The sequence below is a fragment of the Symphodus melops genome, assembly GCF_947650265.1.
Source record: "Symphodus melops genome assembly, chromosome: 5".
NCBI classification, from domain to species: domain Eukaryota; kingdom Metazoa; phylum Chordata; class Actinopteri; order Labriformes; family Labridae; genus Symphodus; species Symphodus melops.
Window position 1 is genome coordinate 681,007 of NC_136695.1, and position 12,662 is coordinate 693,668.

At 43.4% G+C, this 12,662-nt stretch overlaps 2 protein-coding genes and 1 long non-coding RNA gene across 8 annotated transcripts; 1 reads left to right on the forward strand and 2 right to left on the reverse strand.

The window, feature by feature from the left end:
- Positions 1-34: 34 nt before the first annotated feature.
- Positions 35-4,605, reverse strand: LOC306823600 (tripartite motif-containing protein 16-like). 2 transcript variants are annotated; one of them, XM_079343227.1, is made up of 3 exons: positions 4,565-4,605; positions 4,136-4,213; positions 35-2,214 (listed from the first exon to the last, which is right to left on the reverse strand). In XM_079343227.1, the coding sequence occupies exon 3, from the start codon at positions 1,945-1,947 to the stop codon at positions 142-144; it is 1,806 nt and encodes a 601-aa protein (XP_079199353.1). In that variant the 5' UTR covers positions 1,948-2,214; positions 4,136-4,213; positions 4,565-4,605; the 3' UTR covers positions 35-141. The 2 variants fall into 2 exon arrangements, with proteins under 2 accessions (XP_079199353.1, XP_079199352.1); XM_079343226.1 differs by lacking the exon at positions 4,565-4,605 and having other exon boundaries at positions 4,136-4,224.
- Positions 2,845-8,473, forward strand: LOC306823614. Its single transcript, XR_013779027.1, has 4 exons — positions 2,845-3,095; positions 3,525-3,573; positions 4,057-4,219; positions 7,710-8,473. It is a non-coding gene; the product is annotated as an uncharacterized lncRNA (long non-coding RNA).
- Positions 6,761-11,099, reverse strand: LOC306823606 (uncharacterized protein). Of its 5 annotated transcripts, none has more exons than XM_079343235.1 (3): positions 8,509-9,161; positions 8,420-8,456; positions 6,761-8,114 (listed from the first exon to the last, which is right to left on the reverse strand). In XM_079343235.1, exons 2-3 carry the CDS (start codon positions 8,442-8,444, stop codon positions 7,240-7,242), a joined length of 900 nt encoding a protein of 299 aa, XP_079199361.1. In that variant the 5' UTR covers positions 8,445-8,456; positions 8,509-9,161; the 3' UTR covers positions 6,761-7,239. The 5 variants fall into 5 exon arrangements, 3 of the variants coding, with proteins under 3 accessions (XP_079199361.1, XP_079199359.1, XP_079199360.1); XM_079343233.1 differs by having other exon boundaries at positions 6,762-8,260; positions 8,509-9,160; XM_079343234.1 differs by having other exon boundaries at positions 6,763-8,147; positions 8,509-9,159.
- Between the last annotated feature and the right edge of the window lie 1,563 nt (positions 11,100-12,662).

Sequence of the window (12,662 nt, forward strand, 5' to 3'; positions counted from 1 at the left end):
GTGTCAATGAAAGAAGTGAACATGTATGATGCTGTTGTATGTTCACATGTTGTCTCTTTATTGTTTGAGCTTCACAACATGACGAGGGAACATGAGAACTAAATCAAGATACAGAATCTAAACTGTGAAATATCAAACTGATCAGGACTCATGTGGTGAACGCTGGACAAAGTTCAAAAACCTTGGAAGAGATCTACGTTTCAGTTTACACAACTCAGCAGAGGATTCAGGATTAAGCCAGAGTCCAGCATGTAGAGGCTGAGTGAATGTGGTCTGGACTCTGTGGAGGAGAGTCATGGTTTCAGAGATGCTGTAGAAGGACAGAATACCTGCTCTGTGATCCAGGTACACTCCGACTCTGGAGGACTGAGGACCTGAGAGAGGAGTCTGGACATTGTTGTGATAAAAGTCATAACTGTTGTTGGAACAACGTAACCTCCAAGATTTGTCATTAAATCCAAACCAACATTCACGTGAGTTCCCTGCTCTGCTGATAGTCTTGTATGTGACTGCTACATAAACTCTTCTTCTCCACTCCACCTCCCAGTAACAACGTCCAGTCAGACTCTCTTTACTCAGGACCTGACACCAATAAGTGAATCTGTCTGGGTGACTAGAATAAGACTGATCTTCTCTCACTCGTGTTACTTTTCTGTTCCCATCAGATAATAACAGCTGTGTGTGTGCTGTGTTTGGATCCAGTGTGATGTCACATGAATATTGTAAGAACTCAGCTCTGGTGTTGGGCTCTGGTTCTAGTTCTGGTTCTGGTCCTGACAGTAAAACATCCACTTCAGTCAGTGTCTGTGAGACGTTTGTCCATTTGTCTGTCAGGACGTCCTGTAGTTTATCTCTGACTTCTGACACAGCTGCTGTCACGTCCTCAAAGTACCTGAGAGGACGGATCTTGATGCTGGATGAGTGTGTAGATTCACTGAGTGCTGACACTGAGGGGTAGTCCTGTAGAAACTGGATGTGGTCCTGTGTGTGTGACAGCTTCTCCATCTCAGCGTCTTTCCTCTTCAGCTCAGTGATCTCCTGCTCCAGCTTCTCCTGACGCTCTCTGACTCGACTCACTTCAGTTTGCTGCTGGGATCTGACCTGCTGCGTCACATCAGAGAGTCTTTTCTCCATGAGACGGATCAGCTCAGTGAACATCTTCTCACTGTTCCTCACTGTTTTATCAGCAGAGCCATTGATAGCCTCCACCTCCTGTTGGAGCAGCTTCACATCTTTCTCTCCGTCCTGGATTCTCTGCTGGGTGTTTAGTCGACTCACCTCGAGCTCTCTCTGCTTCTCGCTCCTTTCTGCTGCAGCTGAGACTGTGTCGTGACCTTTGTGTTGGTCCATTAAACAGATGAGACAGATAGACTGCTGATCAGTACGACAGAACATCTTCATCACCTCATCATGACGAGAGCACACGTTCTCCTGGAGCTTCTTGGACGGCTCCACCAGCTTGTGTTTCTTAAAGACAGGTAGTTCATGATGAGGCTGGAGGTGATTCTGACAGTAAGAGGCCAGACACTGCAGACAGGACTTACAGGCTTTCAGTTTCCTCCCGGTGCAGACATCACAGGCCACGTCTTCAGATCCAGCATAGCAGAGATCAGCAGGAGCAGCTTGGAGTACAGTCTTCTTCAGCTCCTCCACTAAAGATGCTAACACGGTGCTTTTCACCAGGACAGGCCTGGGTGTGACGGTCTGTCTGCACTGAGGACAGCTGTACACTCTCTTCTCCTCCTCTTTATCCCAGTGGCCATTAATACAGTTCATGCAGTAGCTGTGTCCACAGGGAACAGTCACCGGATCCTTCAGGAGATCCAGACAGATCGAACAAGAAAGAGTTTCCTGGTCCAGCTGAGCTCCTTTCTGCGCCATTTCTGCTCTCGCTAACAACGACTGTGTGAGATGTAATTCCTTAAAACTTAAAAACAAGTTCGACATCTGATCTACTCAGCACGTGTCTGTTCATTGAGAGTCAGATCTTGTTGGTTTGACCCATCCATAAACTGTCGATCTGAAGGGGAGGAAACAGGAAAAACAGAGTCAGAGTGGAGCTGGCTGTGTGTGAGGGAGATGAACTCTTGTTTGAATCGGAGGGTTTGGAGAAGGATTTCTTCTTTCTGAGATGAGCTCTCCTGCAGTCCTTCAACTTCAGTCTGCTTCAATGAGTCTGACTCTGGTTTTGATTGGATCAGACTCCTCCTCTCTCTGTAGAGACACAAACACTCAGGTGATTACATGACTCTCAGGCAGCTGTTAGAAACATCTGGATGTTATGAGCTATGTTCTCCACACTACGTCTGCAGGAACGGCCCTTGTTGTAGGAGGACTTCATGTGTTCATGTCTCCCTCCCAGGATGAAAGGGCTTCTTGTCTACATCATTATTGTCTCATATGTTTGGTTATGGCTTTGCATTGTTGGAACCAGTAGTGGTGTTGTTAGGCCTATTTTAAGGGTCTGAAGCCTCCCTAAAATGTTCTTAAGCTGTAAAGTGATGGTCCTGAATACCACCTGTAGTTCAGTGCGCATGGTCAGCCTTCTCTGTATGATGCAGCTTGAGTGTCATTAAAAGAAGCCACGGTATGCTAATGCTCCGCCTTGTCATTTTATGATACGCTAATGCACTTCACATTAGCCCCCCTAAATAATTTGGTGTTTCTATTGAAAAAAAATTATATATATATATATATATATATTATATTATAATAATTATTATTATTATTTTTGTTTAAATAAAACGCCCTGACAACTTAAATACAAAGTGTCCAGAATATGAGATTAAATAAATAATCATATAAGCTGTCATTATTGACTTAAATATGAGGATGAATCTGTCAGTTTTGGTGTCAGGTAGAGAGAGGCTCTTCAGCGCGTCCTTATCCAATCCATTCCACTTGTTCACATAGAGACCGCCCACGTGACTGAAAATCCAGTCCGTGTTTTCCCTGTGACCTAGCTTACACTCCTGCAGCGCGCGCGTGTGTGTAAGATGAAGTCCACACAGAGCGGCTAGAACACAGACTGTAATAGAACAGCGTCAGGAGAAGGACGTGAATGCAGAGTGGATATAAGAAGGTTTTTAAAGACAGTAAGTATTCTTCTCTGCTGCTAGTAATAATTAGTTAGCTGCAGCTAACAGCTAACAGCTAACAGCAGAGAGTCCCATGTAATGAACCACGTGCTCCCTGTTTAACTAATACAAACCTAGCTTGCACAGTATGCACGTCTCACGTTGTTTCCAGCTCTAAAACAGTTGTGCTACTTAGCTAGCTAGTTAGTGTGAAATGCATTGTGAAGGCCCTGCTTGTTTATAGAGAGTGAGCACTCTCTGCACCATATACCATCTTTGGGATGATTTCCTTCCTTCTGGAGCATCAGCTGTGTTTCTCACTTTATCCATGGTCACACACCTGAACCAGGAGCTGAGCTCATTCACTATGATCATCATCACTGGATAATAATAATGATAAATATACAATAATAATAATAATCAGTCCACCACCCCATTGACCTGCAGGAGTCAGAGGAGCACAGGGAGAGAGAGGGGACAGATCTCTACTGGAAAGGTGAGTCTGAAGGATTTCACAGGATGGAGTCATTAGTGATGCAGACAGTCTTTGAATATGATGCAACTCAATATGAAACATTTCACTCAACATGCACCATATAAGACTTATTTCACTTCAGCTTATATTAAGGAGAGTAATTATATATATATACTGTTACTGTGCAAACCTATGTTAGTTCTTGTCCTGTATAAAAAAACAGACTGAAATGATAATAATAATTTCTCAGTCTTTGTTGGCTGTTTGTGAAATGTTGTGTTAGCGTGCTACGTTTGCTCACATCCTGTGCATCTCTTGGGGGCTAAGCCTCCCCTGTTATTAAAACCTAGTGACGCCCTGCAGTACAGACTGAAGATTCTCTACTGAATCACTAAGACACCTGGGTATTTATGTCACCTGATTGGTCCAACATACTGCACTTTGGACCAATCAAGCACATGAGAGTAAAAACAAACATGTTTAACAGTGAGTGTGGTCGTGCAGGAAGTCCAGACACAAAGTTCAGCTGCAGTCTGAAGGTGTCATGGTGTCCGCTCAGTGGAAATGATTGATGGATTATTACCTGATCAAGTCCAAAAGTCCTCTGCTGGTGACAGGAAGTCCTCACAGGTGTGTCTTCATCAGCCAGGCTCCGCCCACTCTGCAGGTGAGCATTAATACAAACAACTTGGGTTCAGTGTGAAACAGAAGGACACACATGCATCTGACTTCTCCTGATAACGACTTCATTAAGTCTTTGTCTGGAGATCTCAGAGAATTAACTCGTCATCACGGGGAAACCAGCGTTGCCATGGCAACAGAACAAGTTAAATAAAACAAACAGATATAGAGCTTCAGTCAGGTGAGTCACACAGGTGTGGGAGGAGCTTCACATACAGACATTTATATCATAAATTAAGTGTTTGACCACGATGAAGAACAGGAAACATGTTTACAGACTGCTCGTCATCACTCACAGCTGCAGAGCGTAAAGAAGAGCTGATCGTCTTACCTGTCTGAAGCCTCACACAGGTGAACACAGGTGAACACACCTCACACACACTCCAGAGTAAAGACGAGCTGCAGACAGAATCACCTGCAAGTCCAATAATCAGACTTTGATCCGGTTTAATGTTTAACCTCTTGGACCCGATCCTCTCCGGTCTCGTCACGTCCTGCCTCCTCGGCCTATCCCTGCTCAGTATGTCAACAGTAAGCCCCGCCCCCTCCACTCAGCTAGATTGACGATAGATTGGAAATTGTGGTGTAAGAGCAGCAGGACATCAAACACACAATGTTAGTAACAAAACAATATAATAAGAAACACACAGTAGAAAACAGTAAAAATATAAAAACTAATATTTATAGCAGAGAAATGAACTGAGACATGTGTCAGTCATGTTAAACTGAATGTAAACATACTTTACTGGAGCAGATGACTCAGTTGACAGTAGAATGAAGGATTGTTCTTCAAATAGAGGTTTGACATTTAAAGAGTAAAGGTCATGTGATTCTTCAGACCATGTATAGAAATATCTAAAGTGGGAAGGAATTAATGACATCTGTTGTGCTGTATATAATGGCTCCACACTGAACATTAAATTATCTGTCAGCCTGCACAGAGTCTCAGTGTTGTCTGTTAGATCAGAACCACGGCCGTGATATGCTGCGTTAATATTATCCAGTCTGTTGATAGATTCAGCTTTAGGGACATTTATATTATTCAACCCATCAGGACCCAAGTGCAAAAGACGAGGGGCGTGGTCCTCAAACCAGGGGGTCGAGTGCTGGTTCGAAACATGGGTGAGCGAGGTGGACCTGGTAAGCTCCGCTCGTACTGGGAGAAGAGGATCTATGTGGTGAAGGAGCAAATCTCAGACAATCCTGTGTATGTCATTCATCCTGAGGGTGACCCAAACACGAGGAACAGAACTATACACAGAAACTTGCTGCTGTTAGTAAATGACTTGCCTGTTGAGAGCCCAGCGCAGTCAGCTGACACTGTTCTTAAACCCTGTCAGAGACCAAAACAACCTCACAGGAAGGCAAGCTCTGCTGACAAGGATGAAGATGAATGGACAGGAGGTTATTGGCTGAGAACACCTGTCGTCAGGATGGAGGACGGTCAAACTGGACATGGCAGATCAGTGGCCTCAGAGAGAGGGCAAAGTGGAGTGCCAAACCCATCTCCTGCGACAGTACCTAGTCAGACTTCGAGGAGATCGACCATGACCCACAAAGAATGTCCAAATACATTGCCGACGAGAGAATTCGAACCTATTGACACATACTGACCAGATGTGACAAACCTGCCTGAAAGAGAGCACGAAGAAAACAGTCCTGTAAAAGAGGATAAACAAGGCTCATACGACAGAGAAGTGGAATCAGTGAGAGATGACTCATAGACAGATGAACAACCTGATGTCACTTACCTACCTCAGCCTGGAGAGGATGAGCAAAATGGACAACCTGAACAAGTACAGGAGGGAAGGCCGAGACCTATTGTGACTTGTCCTGCAGAAGATGCACACAGAGAGGTTAGGAGGTCGACCAGAGAGAGGAGACCGAGGCAGATGTTCACTTATGAGTCGCTGGGCCAGCCTTCAATACAAACCCCTGTGAATCCCATCTCCTCGCAGATTACCTCAGCCCCCCTAGCTGTCATGCCACACGGAACCAGACAGTTTGTTATACCTGCTTGTTCCGCGTCACACATGTACATGCCTTACACATATTACATGCCAGTCACTACACAAGTTTATTAGATGAACAGGAAAATGGGAGAATTTATTTTTTTGGTTGTAGCAAATGTCTGGAGCCATTTTTGTTTGTCGGGGTGGATGTGATACTCACAAAATAAGTATTTTGTAAAGATTACCACTTTGTTTATTTCCTTGTATTATGATTGTATTTTATGTAATTTTGAATGATAGAATTTAACTGATGAGAGATTACAGTCAATGACATGCTGTTTCACAAAATGGACACAGGGTGGCAGCACCCTCCAGCAGCGTCACTCTGGGACCTTTAGCAGCACGCAGAGCAAGGAGAGCTCAGACTCCGCTGAATGGAGAATGAGCAGCTGTTGTCCTGTGTCGCTGATTTCCTTTTAATATTCCCAATATTTACAGGTTGGTTACACGCTTTTTTGTGATTACAGATGTTTATTAGATAATCTGAATCCCCGGTGATGTGCGCTCTCGTGTGAATTTAATACAGTGTGACTGCAAATAAGATTTATTCTGTTTCATGAAGTGAAACTTTAACTTGTAAGATGAACAGTTATTACAAAAATACTCTTTCGATGAGGACAAAGATGTTAGAAAGTGCTTTAAGGGAAAAGTGCAGACATGATTGATGAGAGACAGAAGATGTGATTTAAAGAGAAAATGTTTGTTTTGGTTAAGTTGATGTTTGAAACATGTCAGGAGACATTGAACACAACTTTTAAACCATGTTTTGTTTCATGATAATCCAAATGTGGATATATTCTGTGCTTCAATGTAAAGCAGACAAAATAACACATCTTTAAATGCAGGTACAAGTTGAATTCAAGTATGAAAATAAACATAATCCGGTGAATGGAGAATGAGCAACTGTGGTCCTGCGTCACTGATTTCCTTGTAATATTCCCAATATTTACAGGGCTCCTTTCTGAGGGTTATCTATATATCTGCCAGTGGAGACCTAGCCGGGACCCGCTACACTGAGTAACCAGATACAGTGAACTTTGAGTGCAGGGATAATAAAGCTAACATGAGCAGCAGGAGAGACAGAGGTGATCATGAGGACAGGTCTCTGCTTGCTGTTGATCAGTGTTATGTCTTTCAGTAGGACAGACTTCCTGTATCTGTCCTTGTGGCAGCAGAGTTGGATCAGTCTGTCAGAGAAGCTGCTCTGCTGACTGTCCAGTAGGTGGTCCAGAGGCTGATCAGGATCATCCATAATGGATATCAGTTTGTTCAGAGTCCTCCTCTCTGCCACCTCCACCAAAGAGTCCAGCTCACAGCCTGTCACGGAGCAGGCCTTCTTAATGAGCTCGTCCAGTCTCTTCATGTCTCCGGCTCCAGCACTGCTCCCCCAACAGACCACAGCAGAGAACAGAGCTCTGACTACAACAGACTGTGTTTCTGAAACCTGTGTTTCCGGACCTTCAGGCAAATAGACCGAAAGGAGTTCATGAGGACGGCCGGAAGGCCGAGCAGACCCGGGGGAGAGTTCTGGTGGACGGCCGGGAGGCTGAGCAAACACAGCAGATAGCTCAGGTGGGCGGCCCGAAGACCGACCAGTGAAGGGCAGGACCTCCGGCAAGAGCCCAGGAGCCAGCAGAACCACCGACGAGGGAACATCAGGTATCGGCCGGAACACAAAGAAGACTGCGTCAAGCGTCGGCAGGACTGCCGAGAGGACGTCAGGTATCGACTGGGCCACCGGGGAAACGATAGGTGTCGACTGGGCCACCGAGGAGACGTTGTTGGCCATCAGCTGTACCACTGAGGAGGAGACGACGTCGGGTGTTGGCTGGACCGCCGATGAGGCCTCAACTGGACGCAGACGGCGCTCTGCGGGATCAGGAACAGGAGGCAGGGGTCTTTCTGCAGGATCAGGAAGCAGGTAGTGCTCAGCGGGATCAGGAACAGGTACAGGAAGCAAGGAGCGCTCTGTGGAATCAGGCTGCTGAAAAGGACCCGACTCAGAGAGAAAAATCCTTAGGGTCAAAAGAAACTCCCGACCCATCAGGATACATCTGCTTGAGCCAGGGTCTGGAGTTTATCTCTTTGTGAGCCTCAGAAAGAGCTGCTAACCTTTCTTCAACAGAAACAGCTCTCTTTAAATCATCGTTAATGCATAACAGGTTGTAAAATACCTGAACATAATCCTGCTGGGTCCATAGTTAGTTCATTCTGTCACGATCAGAGGTTCATTTATTTAACAAAAGGGAAAAACAAAACTTACTCAAACACTAAAATCCAAAACGTCTCGAACACTGAGTGGAGAAAAAAACAATCCAGGGAGCAAAACAAGCAGACGGACACTTATCAGAACTACAAAAGACAAACTGACTACCAGAGACAATGAACCGACAACAGACTGAGGAAAAACACAGAGACTAAATAGACAGGGGTAATTGGACACAGGTGAGACTGACGAGACAGGTGAGGACAATCAGGGTCATCACACAGGCGGGGAACATAAGGAACAAAGAACACAAGACCAGAACACTGGAGGACGAGTACAAAGTAAAACCTGACACTGACACCAACTAAAACCAGATATTACAAAATAAAACAGGAAACACTAAAGACTTAAAACACAAGACAGGAAACAAACTTACAGACAACAGAGAAACACTAAAGACTGAAGTAAACACCAGACTATGAAACATTAAAACACACTAAAGACTGAAGTAAACACCAGACTATGAAACATTAAAACACACTAAAGACTGAAGTAAACACCAGACTATGAAACATTAAAACACACTAAAGACTGAAGTAAACACGAGACTATGAAACATTAAAACACACTAAAGACTGAAGTAAACACCAGACTATGAAACATTAAAACACACTAAAGACTGAAGTAAACACCAGACTATGAAACATTAAAACACACTAAAGACTGAAGTAAACACCAGACTATGAAACATTAAAACACACTAAAGACTGAAGTAAACACCAGACTATGAAACATTAAAACACACTAAAGACTGAAGTAAACACCAGACTATGAAACATTAAAACACACTAAAGACTGAAGTAAACACCAGACTATGAAACATTAAAACACACAAGGGAAACAAACAGAACACTAAGGACAGAATGAAACTAAAACAAGACCAAACACAGAAACAAAACCAAACCATGACAGAATAAACATATTTTACTTTGAAGGAACTTCAACCCATTTCTTCAAGTGTTGTTCATTCATCTGAATTCATAATTTACATTATTAGTCGTTTAATTTGTTGGCAGTAATCTTTGTGTTTTAGCAGACTGGAGTTAAATTTCCAATATTTGTTTGAATGATTTCTTCCATTTCCAGGCCTGATAGAGAATTAATTCTGTGATCAGTCAGCTGAGATATCTGATCTCATACCATCATGAAATCAGCCAATGGTCCATTCTAGATTTAAATTGCTCATTTGGGCTAAACCACAAGTATTTCATTGTTCCTGGGTTAAAGTGACTCCATGCATCAATTAGATTTTGTTCATTGTAAAAGTCAGTAAATGTGGTATTATGGTGGCTTGTTGAGAATCCAGGAGGAAATTGATCATAGAATCCTGAATGAAGTTAAGATCCTCTCCTAATATAATATTATCAGATGAGTGGGATTATTTGAGATTATCAGTTGTTGTAGACATATTAATTAACCTCATCAAAGAGCGAGCCAGTCACCATACTCACCTGCCATGTGGGATAGAACTTGTCCTTGGACAGTCTTCAGGAGGATGGCGCCCCCTGCTGACCTGGAAGAGCCATGACTGAAAGAGGCTTTATATCCCCACTGCTTAGACCAAAATACACTTTCTTCTTCCTTGTAGTGACTTTCTTGTAGAAATATCAAACTTGCATTTTTCCCTTTCAAGAACAAAAAATAAATGTTTTAGTTGAGTCTCTTAGACTCCTTGAATTAACAGAAATGAGAAAGATGTCATTTTTAAGATGAAGCATAGAAACAATAACAGACAAGAACACTAAATAGAATAATGTGAATGATGAACACAGATGTATCAAACAGATACTGAGGTTTGATAGCAGCAGAACCCTGAACATATTAACTTTCTTGTTAGGATAAACTGAGGTTCATGGAAAGACTCTGTGAACATTTATGAAGTCAAATGGGTCTCAAGTCCGTCCTTTCATGCTTTTTCATCCACACAGCTTTTCTTGCTTCTCTGTCTTCTTTGATCTTTAATGAAGCGGATGTGGAGATCTTTACAGACGGGGGGTCTTTGGTTCTTCACCAGAGTTCTTCCCTGAAGAACCTTCCAGTGAACTGCACCATGATGTGACGGGTCTCTAAGTGTTCCTCGGGCCGAGACGGTGGACGGAGTCGAGGATAAGATTCATCTTGTCCTTCCAGTGTGGAGCAATTCCTCCGATGATATCTGCAATAACCTGACGAGTGTTTTCTTCTTTTCTTCCCTGAAGCCGTTCACTCTTAGGTTCCATCTTCTCTTGTACCGTTCTCTCCAGCTCAGTTCCTTTCTGTTCCAGGTCTGCAGCTCTTCTCTCCAGCTCAGTTCCTTTCTGTTCCAGGTCTGCAGCTCTTCTCTCCAGCTCAGTTCCTTTCTGTTCCAGGTCTGCAGCTCTTCTCTCCAGCTCAGTTCCTTTCTGTTCCAGGTCTGCAGCTCTTCCCTCCAGCTCAGTTCCTTTCTGTTCCAGGTCTGCAGCTCTTCTCTCCAGCTCAGTTCCTTTCTGTTCCAGGTCTGCAGCTCTTCCCTCCAGCTCAGTTCCTTTCTGTTCCAGGTCTGCAGCTCTTCTCTCCAGCTCAGTTCCTTTCTGTTCCAGGTCTGCAGCTCTTCCCTCCAGCTCAGTTCCTTTCTGACCCGGGTCTCTCTGGGTGATGTGGGGTCTGGACCAGGGGCGGATCTACCGGGGTGGCATAGGGTGGCAGCTGCCACCCTAAAAGAGAGGCTTGCCACCCCAGTAGGCAGCAACGAAAAAAAAAAAGTTACAGCCAATTTCCCGATTTACGAGCATGAATCTCCAATGTCCGACTGCCGCGAATGCAGCACAAGTTAACGTCAGAGCGGCAGCAGCCAATCACAGAGACTGATTTGTTTTTTTGATAAAGCGAGGATCCACTGAGCAAGGAGTCCTGAGGAAAGAGGTAAAAACAGATTAACAATCTATCAAGAAATGAAATTACAAAAAAAAAATGCAAGTTTAATTGCAATGCTGATTTTAAGATGATAAACATGTGGAAGAAAGTTATTTGGCTAACTATACATGTAATGTTAACTAGCTCTGACGTTAGTTTTGTGTAAAGTAGGCTACTCAAGCTAATATTGATTCAACATCTGTCAAGGAAAACATTGTTAAGTTGCTTTGAATTTTTTCTTAAAGTTTTTCAAATAAATATAAATACTTTGTTGCTTGAATATAAATAATTGGGAAAACTTGTAAGTGTGAAAGTAAGTGAAAAATGTTAGTCTTAACACATCTGGATGGTTATAACTAATGACAGTTCCAAATTGATTATCTTTTTACTATCTGCTACATTGTGTAATTAGTTTAGATGTAATGCAATTTAAATCTTTCCTCCTCTGCATCTTCGAGACATATCCAAGTCCAGGTGTGAGGTGCCAGTGCAGCCAATCTGAGAGAGTTTCCCTCAGACCCTCCAGGGAGGAGCAAGGAGAAGTTTCCACAGTAACTGGTACAAATCTCATCCCTGGTTAGAATACTCGCACTCCAAAGATGCAGCTTACTGTTTTGCTTGGAGGCATTTTTCCCTCCCCGATGCCCCAAGAACTGTTTTCACCTCATCTGAGGGATATCGTAACTGGAAAAAGGCTCCAATGAAAGACAGCGGTTTCTGTTCTCATGCCAGATCTGAAGGCCATGTAAATTCAATGTTTGCATGGACAGAGAACAAGAAAAGTGTGGATAAAAATATCTCAATGATTGGACTAATGGATGAGCAAAAAATGAAGCAGGTGGCTGAAAATCAGATGATAGATAGATGGATGGATAGATAGATAGATAGATGGATGGATGGATGGATGGATGGATGGATGGATGGATGGATGGATGGATGGATGGATGGATGGATGGATGGATGGATGGATGGATGGATGGATGGATGGATGGATGGATGGATGGATGGATGGATGGATAGATAGATAGATAGATAGATAGATAGATAGATAGATAGATAGATAGATAGATAGATAGATAGATAGATAGATAGATAGATAGATAGATAGATAGATAGATACTTTATTGATCCCGAGGGAAATTCAGGGCATCCAGTAGCAGTATACAGACAGGCAGGACACAAGACATTAGTTACGATACACACCCGCTGTCCCCCCTCCCCTCTGTATACAATAATCCCCCAAACAAGATTTAGGAGCCCCTAAATCAGTAGTACATCAA